This window comes from Solenopsis invicta, chromosome 12, assembly GCF_016802725.1.
Source record: "Solenopsis invicta isolate M01_SB chromosome 12, UNIL_Sinv_3.0, whole genome shotgun sequence".
In the NCBI taxonomy this organism is placed as follows: Eukaryota; Metazoa; Arthropoda; class Insecta; order Hymenoptera; family Formicidae; genus Solenopsis; species Solenopsis invicta.
Window position 1 is genome coordinate 7,702,150 of NC_052675.1, and position 22,110 is coordinate 7,724,259.

General features: G+C 35.5%; 1 protein-coding gene across 2 annotated transcripts; it reads right to left on the bottom strand.

The window, feature by feature from the left end:
- Window positions 1–188: 188 nt before the first annotated feature.
- Window positions 189–21,576, bottom strand: LOC105203485 (solute carrier organic anion transporter family member 5A1). 2 transcript variants are annotated; one of them, XM_026140571.2, is made up of 15 exons: window positions 21,199–21,576; window positions 14,155–14,275; window positions 9,150–9,635; window positions 8,398–8,451; window positions 7,956–8,061; window positions 7,207–7,423; window positions 6,963–7,106; window positions 6,624–6,839; window positions 6,424–6,528; window positions 6,105–6,338; window positions 5,429–5,971; window positions 5,155–5,344; window positions 4,903–5,091; window positions 4,660–4,811; window positions 189–4,582 (listed from the first exon to the last, which is right to left on the bottom strand). In XM_026140571.2, exons 3-15 carry the CDS (start codon window positions 9,560–9,562, stop codon window positions 4,290–4,292), a joined length of 2,856 nt encoding a protein of 951 aa, XP_025996356.1. In that variant the 5' UTR covers window positions 9,563–9,635; window positions 14,155–14,275; window positions 21,199–21,576; the 3' UTR covers window positions 189–4,289. The 2 variants fall into 2 exon arrangements, with proteins under 2 accessions (XP_025996356.1, XP_025996357.1); XM_026140572.2 differs by lacking the exon at window positions 14,155–14,275.
- Between the last annotated feature and the right edge of the window lie 534 nt (window positions 21,577–22,110).

A 22,110-nucleotide genomic window follows, 5' to 3' on the forward strand; every position in this document is an offset into this window, starting at 1 on the left:
CAAAACATAATGTAAAATATAGTACATATGATGCGCAAAATATATTTCGGAAATGCACACATTAATTAATACATGTACAGGCTACTGTCATTAAATTTTCTTTTTTTTAAATTTATCCCAAAAAATTATAAATCATACATACTAATTCTCAAAGATAAAATATAAAAAAAAATCAATTGTACTCAGAATTAACAGTTTTCAAAACATTTATTCATTATAAATACATTGTTTATTTGTGATTTTTTTCAAAAAATTAGGCTCATATGAGTCACCTAAAAGGCGATTTCGATCATGGTGATTATTATTTGTTTTCTCGAGTCGAAACGGAAGCTTGACTACAAAAATCGCAACTTTCTTCGCAATTGATTGAATGTCGATTCTTATCATATTTTATGTGCCAGACAATTTTTCCGTTTGTATAATTTAAATTTGTTAAAAGTATCCAAGGTACCAATTTTTATTTTAAAAGAAAACAAAATTTATAAAGAATTAAATGTCTTATTATTGATAAATGTACAACGTCGATCAAATTTTTAACTCTTTCGATACGGAACAACGCAATGAAGAAACGCTCTGGGTAGTTGAAACAAAAATAGTAATCCTTCTTAACTTTGAGCGTATATATGCGCTAACGATACTTAAAGAATTAATGTGATTCCTAAATTGTTCTAAAGATTACAAAAAAATGAATTGCTATTTAATAATCGATCATTTCTTCACAATACCATCCAAAATCTTGCAATTACAATTCAAACATCTTAAAATCCCTGCTCTCTCTCTTTTAGCAGTACACTCGATTACTGCTACTTAATATCTCGAAAAATTATAATCATTTTTTGAATTAACAACGTCCCTATGAGAAAATTTATTACTTAATCTTTCTATTTTTAAGGCATATCTCGACTCGAGATAATTCGATCCATATGTTCTAAAGTAGAAAAAATTATATAGATTTAAATTTTTTGTTTTTCTCGCATCATTTATCTTTATTACCTAATATTTTGCATCGTAAGTCGCTTTATTGTTTAACGAAAGCCACATTATTTCACTTAGTAATCATTATCAATAATGATTCATCAAAGAGAAACATAAATGACATTTTTCTCTCGCAATTTTTTTTGTCTTCACTATTTTTGAATCGCACGATCATATTGCTTTCAGAAATGTGACAGAATTAGTTATCAATATTCAGATATTTGTATCACTCGTTAATATTCATATAACATTATATATTCCGCTTATATTTTATGGTCCCTACAAAAAATACATTACGTCTATAAGCAGCTTATATTTTTATAATAATCATATGTATGTACATAACAGTTTTTCATTTAAATATATGTATTATCTCTAATACATGAATACTCGATTCTCGTTCTTTCTTGACTTTTCTTTACGGATTCTTGCTCATTCGTAGTTTGGCTACAAACACACATACACGCATACATAAACACACATACACGCGCGCGCGCGTGCGGATACATCTCTTTTATAAAACAGTTTATTTTATTAATTGTAGCTCTGGAATGTGTTACATGTTATAATCTTGTTGAGCGTAACAAAAATTGAATTGAACCGAGCAAAGCGTTTATAAAATTAAAAATGTACTATTAAAGTGAAAATTATTGTATCAGTATTATAACAATAAGTGACAAATTAGTAATAATAACATAATAATATTCGTAGTATCAATAATAGTGGTAGTAATTATAATAATGCTTTACAATAATTATAAAACTAATGCTAATCGTGAGACTAAAAAAAAGAATAATAAAAAAATGCAACTAAAAGTTCAATAATCGTAGGCATTGTGTATGTCGCAATATTATCTAAACAGAAAACACAATGTATATAGGAGAAAAATTCTTACAAAAGTATTTAAGTAACATCGTTGAAAGAAAGAGAGAGAGAGAGAGAGAGAGAGAGAGAGAGAGAGAGAGAGAGAGAAAGTCAGCTACGCATAAATTATAGAGTACACGCGCGTATCGTCAAACCATTGAAATTAATTACGCGCCACACGTCCCCCTTTCTTTCGTCAGCTCCATTTCGTCAATAAAAGTTAGAAATATCATGGCATCCTCGCGAACGATATTACATTATGATATAACACACGCGTTTCTCTTTCAGAGATTTTCTCAATATAAATCATTAATTATTTACAGTACAATCGCATGGAATAAGATCCGGCGTTAATCCGCAACTCTTCCTATCAGCATGTAAATTGAATTGAATTTGATTTAACATGTGTATTTTTCCTTTATTCACAGCACTTGTTATTATTCCCTACGGTCTTCTTCAAAGGTTACCGTTCGGAAGAAGTTTATATCACAAAGTAAGTATGTATAATTGTTTAGTTAATATGTCAATATGCGCGTTATGGAGAGATCACACCGTTATCTCAAAACTGGTGCAAACGGTCAACTTTGACGAAGTATACATTAATCTCAAATACCCCTCTAAAATATAGCGTATTGTGTATTACAATTTGAAAAATTGACAGTGGCGAGCCAAATAGAAAGAATAATAAAACTATGTGAAATTAAGACTATCCTTCTAGAGGCATATGCAAATCTATTTAGTAGTACCCTTATCATTGAAGCAAATAACTACAGATAAGTATCTCAACAGATTTCTCAATTGGCCAGCAAACGTATGTATAAAAAGCAATGTATATATATAAAATGTTTCTAATATAGTTTACTTATGGTTCAGTATTCTCTCAAATGTTTCATTGAAATACAGGTGCGATAAAACAAAGCTTACGTTTCTTCTATGCTTATAATCTCATTTAACAATAGTATATATATTTCGAAACTTTTTATTTCAAATTAAATTAAAATTGCCCCTACCCTTTGCAGAATTTTATTCCTGAGTAATTCTATATTTCTTTTCACATTAAAATTGATTCTTCAAGAAGCTATCAGGTACAAAGCAAACTTTTTATATAAAGTGAGCTGTTTGCATAAAACCAAAGAAAACTTGTTAGAAATGAAAATAATATTAAAGTTAATTATGTGATTAATTACCGAGCCATTACATGCAAATAAGAGTTTTGTTGCTTGGAAGCATCATTTGTGTATGTGTATGTGTGTGTGTGTATATATATTTATACATATATATATATATATATATATATATACACACACACACACACACACACACACATACATGTACATTGTGACTTGTAAGTGATCTATTACTATTACTTTCTAAAAATCTATTGAGAAAGATTATTGAATAGTAGACTAAATTGAAAACAAAGTATGAAAGAAAATGTGAGATAAGAGATCACTTGCAATCATTGCGCAGTTTTGCTTATAGTTGCGTTTACCTACAGAGAAATATAAAATATTAATCAAAATGCGTTGTTCAATGATAGAGATTACGCACAATTTGTTACAGTAATCTTCGTCATTTATAGACGTCTTACTACACTAAATTGACTATTTGTTTCGAGAAACCTATATCTTTTAGTTATAAAATAAATCGTAACTTTTGCTCTGTACTAGTGATATTGTATAGATATCATTAATTCTGAGAGATATTTAGTTTATATATATATATTTTTAAATATACATTTGTCTAGTCTTGTATTTCTTAAGGCAGGAATTTTCATATTTACAGTTTTTTCGTCGTTACGTTGGCCTTTTCTTGCAATAGCGCAAGGCTTACTTTATCGTGATTCCATTCGGACGATAGAAATTTATTCGTGTCGCACATTCGCACGTATTTATTTTTCTTACATATATCTACTCTCATTAACGATATACGTAATAACGGTATAAATCTAAGTGTGCCATATTAGTAATACAATCTCGGGTTGTACGTCTGAAATAAACTACATTTATGCATTACGTATCTACTTATTGACATATATATGATTGCTGTAAAAATTTACGTTCTAATGATATTTCCTAACAGTAACCAACTTAGATAATTAAATTTGTGACAAGTTATCTTGAATAATAAATAACAGTTATGTATGTACACATATAACCACAATGTATCATACATCAAAAAAACAAAGATAAAAAATATAATTAAATCCATGATTTTTATATTCCTTAGTATGTTTAACATGATAGAAAGCTATAATTTTCTTCCTATAAATATTATGTGTTCTTCTTTTTCAACATAGAAGAAATAAACGATGTACGTACATCTATGGATATGTGAGTCTGTATTATGTATTCAGGTAAATCCATTAGTGAGTACATATAATTTGTCACAAATTTATATATCATCAATTTGATATATTTCGTTCTACAGTTTCTAATATAAAATAAACATTAAACGTTGCGGTTATGATTTTCTGTCATACCACTTGAAAGTTTGATCTCGACGTCTGGTTCTTGTAAGGCAAGTGGCGCTTGCCTCGTATCGGAAACTTCAACTTCCATATTTTTTGAGCGATTTGTCGTCTCCACTGAATCCTGCGTTTGATTCGAAGACCCTGTTTCCTCGAGATTCGTTGACTTGGTAGGTTCCGTAGGCGACGAAATAGAGGATGGCGTTGCAATTTCGGAATTTGGCAAAGTCGCATCACCATCTCCTAAATTCTGATGTGGCTTCTCTTCGAACACTACGATATATACATGACAGCGTGCATTTACAATGCAGTTAAAGTCTAAATACAAATACAACATTCCAACTACTCACGTTTATCTAGACTGATAATTGATCCTACAAACTCGTTGACAGTGAAAGATGGCGGTTGATCTTCCATTTGTCTTCTTCTTCTTACAAGCCACCAATCAATCAAAAATAATGCCAAAGCTAAAATTTTTATCCCAGCACATAGGCCGACATATCTAAAATAGTCACGCAAATAATTAGACAAAATTATTCAGGTAAAAATGAAAATAAGCATTTAAACGCATTACGTATATTAAGGAAAACAACCTGTATCTAAATTGTTCAATGTCATAGAGTAAACATCGACCTCCCTTTTCTCCACAGGTGCTTTTCCATAGCAAACACGTGGAATCGATCAAATTACCAAATAATATTGGTGCCGGTATATAGCCAAATAGTCGAAAAATTACAAATTGCATACCCAAAGCAAAAGATCTTTCTTCTTCAGAAACGGACCTATATTTAACAGTAAATTTTAATGTATAGATAATAATCGATGGCATAAAAATGTTAACTTACCGTAATACTATCATAAGCAAAGGCATTTGAGTCACAGCGACAATAAATGTCATAAAAAACAAAAGAATGAGAAATGGAAATATAGTTCTACATGGTGAAGTACAAGGACCCGCGGTTGCTACTGGTACGACGGTCACTTCTGCAAATTCCGGAGCAGCCGGTGGTAGCATAGTCAAATTGCCATGTATACCTAAGACGTAAAAAATTTCGATACACTTTCCCTTAAAAAATACAATAATATCAAGAATATCGTATATCGCATAACAAAACTTACATGCGCAATTTGTAAAATTCGATTTGGAACTGAAGGCAGTGCAACCTGCATGACACGGACTAAAATAAGTTAGACCATTATTTCCGCAAACCGGCTCGACATCCGTCATTCGGCATTCACAACCAAAGTTGCATGCGGCAGTGAGATTTACTTGAAAGGGTTCAGGACCCTTTGTACTACTGTTAAAGTACGGAATAGTGGTCCCAGCCATTTTTACGTTCTCGCAGCCGAGGAAGAATAGCAGACCGTAACACACCAGACAAATTATATTTGAGACAAGAACAAATTGCACTGCGCCCTTCGGCCTTAGTTCTAAACGTTTGAGCATACATCCGCCAAAAAAAATGCCGATGCAAGCTCCTGGTATAGCGACGGAACCAGTAAAGATGCTGGCTTGACTTTTTCCCAGGCTGAATTGCGTTTCGAGATATTTGGGAAGAAATACCACAAAACCCGACACAATCACTAGCTCCATACATGCTCCCAAACACGTTACAACGTAAACTGGATTACAAACGAGTCTCCACATACTTCGAGGAATATCTAAATGTGTGAGAAAAATAAGATAAAAAAAAATTTGTCATTCTACACGCTACACGCTATATGCCACATTACTGCAGATTTAACAATTTATCCTATTTTAATAACAGAATGTTGATAATAGAAACACATTTACCTTTAACATCCTTGCCATAACCGCTATCGTCGATTGTATCTTTCTTAGGTTCTTTCAATTGTTCTTTTTCTTTTTGTGTTATTGGTTTATTCTTCTCTATAATTCGTATTTTTTCCTTTTCACGCTGTAGAGTTTTAGGAAAACTGAAGAAAGGTATCGCTACTAGAATGAGAAGTAAGCCACAAAGTAGGAATCCACCCCACCACATACCGACCCATCTGTGATCACCAGGATCTGTTTCAATTTAATCAGTGAATTTGTAAATTTATATCGATTGAATAAAAAAGACAATAAAAATATTAAAAAATGTCTTTCTTACCGATACTTATCGTCCCAGAAAACGAGTCCATATGAAAGGACAAAAGATATGCTCCAAGAAGAAAACCTAAAACTGGTCCAAAGGCCGCCATACTATACATACAACCTGAAAAAATGAAGGGAAGAATGTGAAATCTTGAATGTGCATTACTTTTCCATACATTATTCACGTCTAATGTAACGCGAAAACAAAATACTAACCAATATATAAAGACGCACTTTCTGGTCTCACGTGATCATCTATGTAAGTAGTACCAAGGGTAAATAAAGGAGAGCCACCACATCCTAATAGTAACTGAGCAAGTACAAATAACATGACAGGTCCAGCTGTAGATGGAGATCCCTGTATACAATTGTCACCTCTTAAATTATTGTGGGGTGCTAAGGGAGGTGAGGATAATCCTGATGAAAGCCGACCTGTAGACAAATTTTCAAGTTAAATTTTAATATAATAATCACTTTCCTCTTCTATATATTTATTATTTATAACGTGGAATTAACTGCCAACTTGCAAAAACTACCAAATGATAGGGTACTCACCCAAACCCATATCTTGTTCGCGTAAAGATACTCCGCGGCAGATGTTATCCGAATTGGAATGATTCGCAGTTGTCGTCAAATTGGGTTCTGCTGTGAAATGTGGCACCATAAAGATCATCGATCCCAGTCCCATTATCACTGCACCTAAATCGTAAGACGTACGTATGATCAACAATAAAATCAACATCTAACCAGCACCGTGTAGCACGAAAATTGCAATATTTAAATAAAACAAAGATTATACCTATCGCTATCCACACAGGTATGTGTCTGCGACTGCCGAGATAACTGACAAAAATGACAGTGATAACATTGCCGATCTCGTAAGAGCTTGCAATGAGACCCGAAAGACTGGATGGGATCTCAAACCTTTTCTCTATGGTTGTTATCACAGAATTGATGTAACCTGAGCTAAGTGCTTGTTGCAACGTAACGAGGAACGACAGGAGAAATACAAACACCTGAAATCATCACATGTATGTATGACACGATTAGATTAATTTGATTTACATGTTGTAATATTTAAAAAAAAAAATCGGATAAAAGAACACATTCGCAGAAAATGGATAGTACAACTGTACTTTAAAATACGGCTTAAATTTTAAATCTAATCTTTAAAATTTGAAAAATTACAATTCTCACGTGTGCATTTTCAATAAACGTAATAACATTGGGCGCGTACGTAGAAATTTAGAACGCAGCTGTGTAATATCTTTATTTTGCGATTAAAACAAGTAATACGATATGCTAAAATGTATCGATAAGTTTTAATTGAGTCTCTCGTAGTTTTAACAGGATGTGTTTCATTTTATTTCGAACGATGAATCACACAAGGCCTAGCTGCTTTCAACATACATGTGTACGTTCGCCGCACTGCTTTGCTTTGTTCACACACATTGCTTTTAAGCGATATACGTAACATATTATATGTACATGACATGTATATAGAATTTATTTATCCGAATGACTGTGCAAGATATTTCAATGACCTACCTTTATTCCGGCAAATCTTTGAATGAAGGCCGGTCTACAACTCAGAATCCCACAGTCCTTGGAATCCGGATTAAACGGTGGAGTTTGCGCCCTCTCCTTCTCCACCCTGAATACTCAAGGAAATGAAACAATCAACGACCGAGTGTCTCAAAGTAAGAGCAAAGCAAGAACAATGAGTAATTACGAGAGATAAAGATTGAGTTCGAACAGAAAAGCTGAATCACGCACGAGCAATGAAAGAGAAAGATTATAACGCGATCATGTATCACATTGACATATACTCTGATGAAAAGAGTATACATATAACGCTTTGAGCTTTCTTTGCGTTTAATACATAGTCGCCATAGCTTCTTTAAAACAAGTATACACGTGTACAATGAGAATGGATAACGACAATTATAACAAATATGTAAGAAACAATGAGCAACGATATCAACTTTACCTGTCCACCATAGAAGCACTGGGATTCCTGCTGTGACATTTGATGATAAAATCTCTGAAAAATAAAGCATGAATACATTATCCTGTGTGGCGCAAAGTACAAATATTATTTGCGATATTAATTGATAAAGTTTGATTATCTGCGCCAAAATAAAGTGATTAAAGCGTCATTTTCTCATAAATTAAACAAAATAACGAAAGTACGCTGTAGGCGAAACGAAAACGTTTAAGATGTTAAAAGTAAAAATATATACCGTCCAACAAAAGTCTGCAAAGCGTACGACGAAGGAACGAAAAGAAGGCAAAGATATTGAGATAAGAGGTGACGTGAGGTCTAAATCTATTTGACGCACAGCAAAATGTGTCATGGTCATCACGTGCTTTCACTTTCTACCTTTCCACTAGCTATTTTTCGCGCGCATTCCTACAATGATGATTTTGTTACATTTACGATCATGTGTGATCATTTCCATAATATGCAAAAATATATAACTTAAAGATGTAATTTTGCACGAGCAAATATTGACACTGAACTAATATCGGTTCGGAACGAGACAGAACGCGACAACTTTTCCTTGAATAGTAAAGAAGCCAGTAAAGAAATTGCGCGAAGAATTGTTTAGCGATGATATAATAGAGAGAAAAAGGAAAAAGGAAGAAAAGCTTGATGAAAGGAGGGTACGCATCATCTTGTATTTTCTCTTGAAATGTAGACGCGAAGTGAGTCGACATTCAGATTCCGATTGCGCTCACCTATGATCCACAAGGCCAGAACTTGGATTTCTACTATGACACCTTATGACGGTGTCGTGAGTCAGTCTACCGGTGGTCACCTGCAGCGGATCCGCATTATCGTCGGTACCAGTGCCGGCGCTTTCCGCATAGAGGCCCGTCATCGCGTACATACTTTCGTTACGCCGATGTCCGGCATGATAATTGCTGCCAGACTCGGACCTCTTGTGACCACCGAAACCGCCGCTGCTCTCGTTCCTCTTGTGGCCACTCTCAGATCGTTTGTGGCCGAAGGCACTGGATATACTCTCGGCACGTTTGTGACCGCCCTCGGGTCGCTTGTAACCGACGAAACCACCCCCTGACTCGGTACGTCTGTGCGCAAACATACTCGAGCTGGAGCCGTTTCTCTTGTGCCCACTGGTTGACGCCATTTCTCTTCCTCTTCTCTTTCGCCCCTCTTACGTCCCGCTGCCAATATTACGACTTTACCGCTGACATTGTTAGCTGTAACAGAAATTACTTGGTCATCGTACATTCTCTATTGACGACTTATATGTACTTAATCGCGTGTTCTTTATATGCATGATAACGATAACGCGCGTCTCGAATCAACTTGTCTCGACTTCTTCACCACGCAAGTTGCAGTCTTCTTTTCTGCTCTTTTCTCACACAGACAATCGACAAAAACGCTCACGAGCTTCTCAAATTGTTATCTCAAAGTTTCAAAGACGACAACGAAGATGCGAACGGTGCTCTTATCAGAAAACTCTATCGTTATCATCTTTATAGCAAAGGTAACTATTAGAGAATAACTATATTTGCTGTAATTATACGCGCGGTACATTACGTATCATCGGACCAATGAATCACTTGAAAGAAACACTCTCGAGCATAAGTTTTTACGTTTCGGAAATATGTAGGGAAAAGGGGGGGGTAAGATGACGAAGTGGGTAAGATGACGAATTGTTAATTTTTCCAAATTAATAACAAATAACAAACCAATGCTTAATTTATTAGAGACTTTAGATAGTAACGAATAATGTGATAGTTTGATTTCAATCTGTCCATGAGAATAAATAATATAACAAGAAATGTGAAAACACCTATTTTAGTAACTTTTAGTGTTCGTTCATAAGGAATAACATTATAATAAATATTTTTATTCTCTCTATAAAATCACAATATTGTATAGCTAAAAACGTATACAATAATGTATTTATATTTTTCAATTTTTGTATTGCAATATTTTATATTTCATAAACAAATAAACACGGCGACTGGGGGTAAGATGATGAAAGTTGTGCATAGGCAAGATATTGCATTTGTTCATTAGTTTTTTCGATCTTAACAGCATTCTGACTATATATAACGTAATTTTAATCGCAATATGTATCGTAATGTATATGAATTTTAATAATTTTATGTTTGCAGATTATATATTTTTCGTTTTATTTACGTTTTTCTGTAACTACGTTGTAATATCAAAATAGTGTAAGATTATTATATTATAATAAATCTTTTTTATTCACAAGAGTACATTTTTAATTTTATTTGACTGTTTTTTACCTTATTCGATATTAAAAGTTATCTTACTCGGATAGGGGGACAAGATGACGAAATTGACATGTCCTAAAATAATTTAAATTTTAAAAAATTCTTATTTAACAACTTCTAACTTTTACTAATGATAAACAAGGTTTTAGTGAATCTAAAAAAAAATAGATTGTTATTTTTATATTATCACAGAAATTAACAAAAATCGACAAACGTTAAGGTCGTCATCTTACCCTCTCTCTCCCCGTGTATTCATGTTGCAACTAACATGTTTTTGTTTCGGTAAAACCAACTTGTTTTTTTCGACAAACATTATTATACAACACTTCGCGCGCGTTTATAAACTTGATTGTGTGTACATACGTTATTCTGTTCTCCATTATCGCTCGCAAAAAAAACAGATAAGAAAAAAAATTTTAATATATCGCAAGGCGCAAAGGCGCAACTCCCATAGTTTCGTATCTGAGGGTGTAAAAGTATTCTTCAAAAAAATGCCAAGATATACCTGTACAAGTAATTATTATAGTATTATGTTTTACAACGCGATCGATATCGTGAGCAAGTAATATTCGATGATTAGACGCAAGTCGGTATCGATTGTTCGACGATGTAATCACATTCCTACCGCTGGTCGCGAAGTAAACGCAAGCGTGCGAACGCCCGCTACTCTCTCATGTTTTTTTTAGATTATCGATTGCACGCGTCCTTGATTTCCTGTCGTTGAAAAATTGAAGGGGGTACAGCTGGATAGTATAGATCGCTACAACGAATTCAAAGTCAGGGATACCGACGATAGGACGAACGTGCGATCTATCTATAATACATCATTATCGTAGGTCGCGATATAGCGAGTTGTTTACGGTACATGCTTGACGATCGATCGACAAAGTGAGGCACAACAGGTACAACTTTCATCGGCCATCTCCATGTACGTCAATCTTCGATTAATTCAACCCAGTGAGAAAAATATAGAACATTGAAAAATTTTTATTGATTGTGTGAGGCAGCTAAAAAATTAATCTTTTAAGGTCCAGGCATCGATTCCGTTTAAATAACTTTTTTTTTTCTTCATAATCTGAAAAGATACTTCTGATTAAGAATTTTATGAGTTGAATAAAATTAATCTTCAATTTTTTGAATAAACCAAATTATTATAAATTCATATTTGCATATGTGTCTCAGCTACAAAATTAAATCTTTCGTATAATCATAATAATAATTATGATAATAAATGAAAAACCAATGTTATACTTTAAGAGGATGCTAAAGTACCGTGAATTACCGACATTTACGGCATCCAAATATCTTCAAATTAGCGTTGCAGAATCACAAAAACTTTTTATAGACTTGAAATACGCGTAAAAAGAAGAGGTGCTTAGATAAATTTTACAAGAAAATCGAACAAAAAGTTAATAAATCATTAAAAATTCACTCGTATAGCCGCCACTTGAGATTAACTTTACCTTAATACAGAAGTTGTGTAGCTCGTACATACAAAATGAGAGTAGAGCATCCTTCAGAAAACACGCACGAATAACACTGATCGTATGATATTACGACTAAACGCCTAACAAAAAAGATATCCTAATGTGCTTTTACCGCATGCATATTTCGCTCAGTGAAGCTGAACCATCATAAACAGAGCAGTAATGGTGTCCAACAATAGTTGATAGATCTTTTCGCAAATGGCGAAATAATTAAAAAATATAAACAGATCTGTGAATTGGACAAAGAGCGATAGCCTGATCTCCCTCGAAAAATAGCCTTCAATATGATGCCGAGAAAGTTCTTTCGTTACTTTAGCATCCTCTTAAGATGACATAGATAAGAGTAAAAAATGTCATTTTGGATCATTTATACTTATATGTTTTCGTGAATAATGTTACACGAAATCAAATATCAGTGAATTTGCTTTGCGGTACTACAATAATGGCTTGTTTAGTAAAAACATGATTGTTTTTCGAATTAGAACGGAAAATCTAATTCCATCTAGAATGAATCAAAAGCATTATACCAATAAACATCCTAATTTAAACATAAATAAACATTTAGAGAGCGCTCAAAGTGCATATACATTAGGTCTTGAAAGATTAAAAAAAAAAAGAAAAGAAAAGAGATACGCGTGCGTTAACACTTACTAGGTTATACATTTAAATTTGCCAGAAATACGAATCTTTTTTATATACATATAGACATTTCATATTATTTTCCCTCGGAAAAGAATCTGTTTTACATAAAAACGCGAACAAACCAAAAATATATGCAATATAGGTAACATATTGTCGCAATGCTCTTTCATCTTTTTTCTCTTTACCAATTTTCCTCGAGCAATAATTGTATAGCTGTTGAAGAATAAAACATTTGCGATCAATTTACAGTAAAATTTATATGTTTATGTGTTGGTAGGAAAATATGATGTAGTGGTAATAGTAGTCATAGTAGTAGTAGTAGTAGTAGTAGTAGTAGTAGTAGTAGTAGTAGTAGTAGTAGTAATTAAGCAGTGGGCGGAACCATACAGTATCTGACGTCATCTAAATCCTTGCGGTTTCTCTATGACTACCCACTATTCTACGAGGTCGGCTTTAAGGATAAATCGAGCTCAGCGTTTTCCGCCAGGTTACATCTTTGTATCACGCAGATCCTCGGACTTGAAAAACACATGTTCCCCAAAGATCTGTTTCTTTTAATGCAAGTGTAGAACAGTTGCACAAAATGTGTATGCTGTCCTCTCTTTCTTCACTGGCATTCTTTTTGGTTAACCAGAGCTGAGATTAAAAAGATGTGCCCTTAGGGCAACATGATCTGTTATAGAAGGCCAATGCTCACTCTGAGCCTCTTTTTGTTCATCGTCAAAAGTTTAACAGTCCTGCTTGGCGAGAGTCGGGGTGCATCAGGAGCCTCGTCTATCGGCAGCTTCTCTCCCTCGATCAGGAAGTAAAATGTCCCCTAGTCTAAGAGGTCCCTGATGCATTTTTTGCCAACAGCAAACGGGGACACCTACAACTTGATTGGGGGTCCGAATATTTACATTAGGATAAACTCATTTAACTCGCCCAACTTATCAAGACTCTTCATACAGTCCCACACCGAGGATTCGGTAGTGGGCTTGGCGAGAACCTCCACAGAGCTGTTCAGAGTAGAGTCCTATATAAAGAGAGAAGCGACATCGAACCCCCACCACAACCTTCAGTATCCAATTGAGTCCTCTACCGCCATTTTGGGACCGCTCTAACGTCATCAAACACCATTCGTATCATTCTGCAAACAGCTGTGGTCACAATATAGCTGCTCACTTAGCCAATCAAGTATCAATCAGATTACCAATCAGAGCTTCGGACATCAATGTCGCTTCTCTCTTTATATAGGACTCTAGTTCAGAGCATATGACTATTTTTCTACTTGAAACTAGGAAGTTGATGCATTCGCGACTGGCAAAGACCGTGGCCAATTTGCCTAATAGAATGCTCACCTTATGATCAGTCCTTGGATCGTAAAAACCCGCTCCAAAGCGACCATTGTTATCTGATCCGTCTGTGAACCACGTGTCCACGTGCGAATACAATAGAAAGCCAGGTTTGCTCCAGTCATCCCTGAAAGGAATCCGGAACTTTTATTACCTGGCATTTCCTGGGTATTCTCTGCTGTTTCAAGGTGAAGGGATTGTTATGGAAAAACCGTAGATTGATGTTAATAAATGTAATAAAAAAAACATTATTCGAGAATAAGATAGAAAAATTATAACTAGAGAAAAAATTCATTCAGATAACCGCGTTCAACCGAATAAGTTATCGTTCGTTCAAACAAGATTATACTCATTTCTGCACTGATGATATCCATATGACACACGCGAGATATAAATAGCGCATGTCATTCGTCACGCGCAAGCAAAACCAAGGCGTTTCGTCTCGGAAAAATGGTTTCGTTGGAACCATTATTGATCGTAAATGAGCATGCAGAATTACCTAATATAACGTTTGCAATTGGTTACAATATATTTATTGCGTTTGTTCGCTAACGTTCGTTCCTTTGAGGACAGTCAACTTGGAGGAGATTCAACTGGAGGAGATTCAACTGGGAACTCGATTAAAATGAAATACGGCAGTATAAATTACCATCTGTATCACCTGTCTAATCTGTACCGGTCCATAATTAGCCAGAATGAGTCATTACGATCGCAAACTTGGAGCGCGCGGCATACCGAATTACGGAGCACCGCGCCGCGTCGCGCCGCAGAGATCGCCAGACACCAAGGAGCAATGAACTAGAGCATGTACCGTTAGACGGCAATTTTCGATCATTCATTCATTCATTCCGAACCACTCGTTTCGTCGCTTCTTTTGTCGCGTCTGATCGTTCTTTGAAACCCAACCGCTAACTTGCGAACGCATGGCGCATGGCATCGTCAATCGTATGCGTACGCACGCATCTTTTAATTTCACTTCCTCCCCATTTGATCATTGGCACGTTAGTATGTGTGATAGATTTTTGCATCATAAAATTTGCATAGAAACGTACACGACAAATTCCAAAGATCAGATATCGTTTGTACAATACATCGAGAGATTGCAACGTCGAGAATTATCAAAGAAAATTGCGATCGATCATTGTTTAACCAATTGAAAAAAATGATTAATAATCAAATAGAATAAATGTTAAGATTAGCGGTCATCTCGTGCGGCACGCGGCGTGCGGCGTACGGCTCATTTCCGTTCGGATGCACGAGTGCGGAAATGAATGTTGCGGTGCGCTTTGCTTCGCTTCGCTTCGCTCGCGAATCGATCGCAACGGCAAGCTAACAGATATGAGTACCAAGTCGACCTCATCCTCGCGTACTGGTGCGACACGGACGACCTAAACCGTCGAGGAATCTATCCATCCCCGCGCGCGCACACACACACACACACACACACACACACACACACAAATCGAACGCAGTCCCTCGCGTGCTAGGAGGTCTTGGAGTTTCTCGCGCGCGGCCAGTAGGTCACCCTTTCACCCTTTCACCCTTGCATTTATACCAACTACCCACAGACCGCGTTATACTACAACGCGATATTTCAACTTTTCACCGATATCCTTTTTATCCATTTTTCTTATTATGCAATAGCACAACAAATAGAGATTATTAAAGGGCATTTTAAGTATTTAGATATGTGTGTAATGTGAAATATTGTATATCCTATGTCTACACAACTATCATTGACTCTCATTAAAAGAAGATCGACGTATCTCGAATTATCGAATCTCTAATGTGTGATACCGTATTGTAAATTGCGACACGTAAAGCTTCGATTCACCGTTGCACAATGCCATACGTGCGCTTATAAGAATCGTACCGCCCACCTTCGTGACAGTAGATTATTTGTCGAAAGCGAGAATCTAGGCAGTTCAAATGTAGCTGGATCTGACAATGAGCGTGGCATGCCCTACATTTTACGATCAATCAATTCTTCTTTGTGCTCTTTATATTCCTCTGTCCAAATTTTAGGCTTACAATTTTAATTATTCTATGAACGGCAGAGCCCAGTAATTAAAAAAAAATATGTAACAAGTGAAAGGTAGTACATAAGTTGTACAGTTTATTCAGACTGTTATTTTCAACTTTCACATTGTGCGTAAAGAAAAACTTGATAAATATCTACATGACAAAATATTTTAGATAATCACTGAAACTGCAAATGAAAACCATCGTATTGTCGCACACTGTTAAAGTTTCGGCGTTCCTTCCCCGCTCCCCCCCTCCTCTCTTTCTGTGGAGAAGAATGAGATATAATATAAATATGTACTGCAATGCAGAAAAATATAATGCGACACTACAAGTTATATAAGTCAATGCTATAACGCGTGTTCTTGCATGCTCTGTCTCACAAATTTTATTTAGTTCTGAATTGAAATTTTTATTCACTTTACCGACTTATCATAATCAGTTTCGGTCGCTGAAATCTTAAACTTTATTACAAATGCTTTTAAACTCAAAAAATAAACAAAATTTAATTAATTATTTATGAATTTCAAGCTCTTCATCACATTTGTTATTATTAACTTTCCCCTGTACTTGACAAAAATTGACTTTTTAAATAGCTCGGCAACATCCCTCCTTACTCTTTCGTTTATTTTCTTCGGCAATTCGAAATGCTTTACTAATCAAAATTTTTTATTATTTTACTGATTTTTTACATAATCCAGTGAATTTAGATTGCCAAAATTTCTCATTTAGTAAAATGAGAAGTGATCAAGAAAGAAATGGATGTATATCTAAAAACGATATATTTATAATGTTATAATTCCTGATGTAATGTTCGATTATGTCAAAGTATGCAAAATTACGTGCACATTGATCCGTCCATTTTACTCGTAACGTATAGTAACCATTTGTAAAAATGAATGTTAAGTTAGGAATAAAATCGCATGGCAATCGACAGAAGTAAAAGTTGTTATTAATTCTTCTAGTGTGAATGAGATTCTTCGCAACCTCGCAGCCAACACTCGAATAAAGAGAAATAAAGAGAGAAGCCTACGCGCAACGCGTGGGTTCTCTCGCATAAAGCCTAGCAGCATAAAGTGCCTTAGCATGTAGAAGAGCTCGGACTCTCACACGCTGAGAAGAGCTTAAGAGTGAACGTTGCGCAGAATTTGTCTTAGATTTCGCGTCGACTTTCGATCAACGTGAAAATGTAGAGTATGATAATATCTATAACATAATAATTGAAAGTATTCTACTAACTGTTATAACTGATCGAACGAGGAAACGGTCGTTTTATCGTTAAGGGGATGCTAAAATTGTCCTTTTTTACCGACCAAACGTTAATTTTCGGGCACGCCGTTCTTCTAATTGCATTTACAGATTTAAAAATCCTTTTCCACAATTAAAGTATAGACAGTAATGTATAACGGACGCTATATAAGGATAAAAAAACAAAAAAAATTGAAAATGATTTTCCAATTTTTTTCGTTTTCATTATCTTTATATAGCGTCCGTTATACATTACTGTCTATACTTTAATTGTGGAAAGGGATTTTTAAATCTGTAAATGCAATTAGAAGAACGACGTGCCCAAAAATTAACGTTCGGTCGGTAAAAAAGGATGACTTTAGCATCACCTTTTGTACGCGAGAACTTGCGCTAACGATACTCCGAAATGCCGCCGATCAACATATAAATATTGAGATGATTAGTTTGGAAGATAATTTAAAAGAAAAATTCTTTATCTATCTCTCGTCTCTCGTCTGTGCGCATAAAAACTGATAAAATATTGTACAAGAGACGCGATAACGTGAAAGTTGACGTCAAGTAGACGCGAGGAATGTGTGATGACGTCTATTATTCATTTCGTATCAATCCTATATTATTATCAAGTGTTACCGTTTCTTCTTCTTTATCTAAATGTAAATTTTATATTGCGATATATGTGCCTCCAAGTCTCTTACTGCGTTTCAGGATGTTCTGGCTATACAATCCCAGACAAAAGTTATTAAATTTAAAGTTGATGAAATTCTATGTTTTTATTATAACTTAAGACGTGCATCATATGTGCTCGTATCATGTATATAAGACTGAAATAATGCCAGTTAACATGATATTTGGCACTACAAATAAATATATTTGTATATATTGCAATTTTTGCGATCGTCGGCAAAAAAACTTTTGGACATGAATTTTACCTGAAATCAATTGTAAGAAATGAAAGAACTAGACGCAAATATGCGTCAATGCTATCAATAGATAACATTTAATGTATATCAGATATTGAATGGTACTTAAAAATCCATAAGATATTTAAATAAATATCATTAACATAATATTTGCCCTTCTAGCACTTTATACAAATCAAAATAGAATGTGATTACGTAGCCCATTCAGAAATTTGACGTCTACTGAAATTTCGCGTCGTTTTATTGATATCTTAATAACAAATTAGTAAATCGATGTAAACTTTTTTTTTAGAAATATTGCTCAATATTTTATTTATTCATAAACAAAGTTTCAGAATATTGGCAATGTTGCTTCTTTTCATTGGCATAAATAAAAATTTCGTTGGCATAAATAAAAATGTATTGCTACACCGTAAGAATACATGTAAAATTTAAAGTTGAATAACTCGTGAACCAGTTAGAGGATCGACTTCAGATTTTAAACATGTGTCCAGATAATAAATAGAAATGATTTATAAAATTTTCAAGACATTGTCAATGTTAGAACGTTATCGCCAGTACATCCTTAAAAGATTCATTGAAATAAAATAATTTTTATTACGATGCTATCCCGACATTGTTTCAAGACGATTTCTTTCTTTCTTTGACACATTTGGTGGGACATGTGTGTGTACATTAAATTTTTCAGTAATCGCATTAAGAAACGTAACACGGTTCACGCTCGTCTGCGAGAAATGCGTTACATAACTGTCACGATAACGAAACGACTACTTGAAATCAAGAAACGCACAGCTATACGTGACTTTCAATTTTAATGGTCGAAACTTTCAAAGACGTGTTTCAAAACCAAGCGGGACCGATGCGGGAACGTAGAAAATTTTTCCTCCTCTCCAAGTTAATAATTTTCGCCTACTCCCACTCTTACTCCTAATTCTCTCGCTAATTATCAAATCGCGCAGTTATTTTATTTAAACTGTAATTAAATTGTAGTTATTTAATTTGTAAATAAAAATTCGACTCCCAAAATTAGTTGATTCTTTCTGTGTAAATATACATGAGAATTGTAATTACAACAAAAGAGATGATGTTATTCCTACGTGCACGTCAATCTAATGGATGGCTGCGTAGGCAACTATCTATGTTAATTGACGTAACAATTAAAGCTAAGACGATCCGAGAGAGATCTATATTTTGCATATAAAGTCGGTATGCGGAATATACATCATATATGATGTATGCACGAATACAGATATTATATATAAAGAAGGTTTCCAATCGTCATCGATTAAGCGGAAAGCATGCACATAATCGTCTGCTTATATTTCCTAAAGGCTTGAAATTTTGAAATAGCATCACGAAACGATGACGAGGTGTATTTCATAAAAATATTGTGCGCAATGTCTGTAACAACAAAGATGCACAAGTAGTGAGAATCAAATGATTTGTATAATAATAACACAGCCACGCAAAAAAGAACAAGTGTCATGTCTGCGAGATTAGATCCATGTATCCCTATGTATGTATTTTGGGATCCTGAAACCGAATATGATTTCAGAATTGCGCCATCAGATCAGGATTTTTTTTTACCAGGCTGAATAGTGCGTAATTTTAAGGAATGTTTGGCAATTTTTTTGAAGGTAAAAAAATCCTGATCTGATGGCGCAATTCTGAGGTCATATTCGGTTTCAGGGCCTCAAAATACATAGGGATACATAGATCTAATATCTCTAACATGACTTTTTTTGTATGGCTGCGTAATTATTACATTATTTTATTTAATTTAGAAAACAACGTAAAACGTACATAAAAAAGTAACGAAAGTTTTTCTGCAGTGTTTATTGCAGTGATAATCATATCAAATGGATGATATAAAAGTTGAAAATTGGAGTTTTACGACATATCGTTGAATATCTTTCTTTTAATTTAGAAAATTGAATTAACACAGATCATTCAGACTATTCCCAAGCAGAACAGGGAGTCATCACGACGTCAAAATGATGTCAAAGTGACTGCAAAATGATCATTAAAAGTCACTTTTTAATCAATTACGATTCATTTTGATGTCATTTTGACACAATTGTGAATCACTTTGATGTCATTTTGACTTGTTGTTCTGCTTGGGTTTTTCCTGCATCAAGATAAATAATGGTGATGGTATAAAAATGCGGTTACGCGTTCTCGCAAAGATGAACGAATTATTTTAATGTTACGTAAGAGAAATCACTGAGCAGTACGTTTACAATGAGTGTGTAAGCAATTGAGTATTCCGTGAGATGAAATTAGAGATAAACAGAGAGGAAAAGTCTCTAGACACATAAATCACGCGCCGCGAACGCTCGCGCGAGACAAGTTCGCGCCGTTCACGGAACAGCAGCGGTATTCCGTGTATCGACTGCGGGGAGTGTGGAGTGCAGCTGGAAAAAAACAGAATGAAAAGAAAGGCCGAAGACTTGGGTGACGCGACGCGTAAGTCTTCGGCCGTAAAAATTCAATGGTGTAAACTGTAAAGGTTTTGCTCTTCTAGCATGAATCCAAGCGAGTCGCATACCATTTCAATGTTGATAGGTACTTATATAGATAGATGGATAGATAGGTACGTAGGTAGGTAGGTAGGTAGGTAGGTCTCGGAGTAAATTCGAAAAAAACGGGATCTCACGTCACGCGACCTGAATCTCGCAGATGGAGGTCCAACGTCCGACCGAACGAAAGGTTAGAAAGAAATGTCGTTGAGAGGAAGAGGAAGAGGGAGAAGGAGAGAGAGAGAGAAAGAGAAAGAAAGAGAGAGAGAGAGAGAGAGAGAGAGAGAGAGAGAGAGAGCGACGCGTCTATCTATAGAGATATGGGATATACGAGTACTCACGGTAAGGAGGCGTCGAGACAGTGGCAGGATACTCCTTTGTATCCAGGGCCAAACCAAACGAAAAATCCTCGTGGCGACACACCGAGGCGGCTCCTCTCCTCTAGGCTACATCGGGCGAACTCCAGGCACTCCCACACCGTTCTCACTCTGCGGGAGACAGTCGCGATCGTGACGACGAGCCTTCGTCGCCAATTTGCCGCACGCTCGCGCGAGCCTCGACGCTCGGCTCCGACAAGTCGTGGTACAAATTCGTGAAAATCACATTGATAGCCGTTCGAACGTCAGCTCGCTTCGAAGATCATAGACCAGCTGTGTTTTTGCCCGACCATCGAGGAACTCGAGCATGCGCTGATGCGCTGAGGCGCTCTCTGGGACAGTCTGCGGGATATGCCAGATGCCAGCGTGCATTGCCACCTGATGCCGCCACTATCGCGCTACGTGATACCGTCCAACGTCGCCTGGTGTCGCCTGCTGCCTGATCGCGCAATATCAACCGCGCATGCGTCTTGCCCCTTGCGCGTTCCATCGACATTTTACTAGCGAGATAAGAGCCGCGGCCGTGGTGCCCTAGCGCCTCTTCTGCTTTGAACCGAACGTATTCGAACGAGAGAGAGAGAGAGAGAGAGAGAGAGGACGTGAGAAGGCTCGAGATGCTCGTCGCTCGTAATTTGTCTCGGTTTTTTTCATCTTACGTTTACGATCCATTACGACCATTTCTGAAAAACAAACTTTCAATTAATAGCTTGCACATAGAACGAATCAAGGATAACGATTAACACTTATTGTTCAATTACGTCTAGGTTATAACTATAGGTTATAATCAAAGTTTTGGAGAAATGTATATTGCGCGAAATATTTTCACGTTTAATTTTCAACGATTCTTTTTTTATTTAACATGTACTTTATTAACAA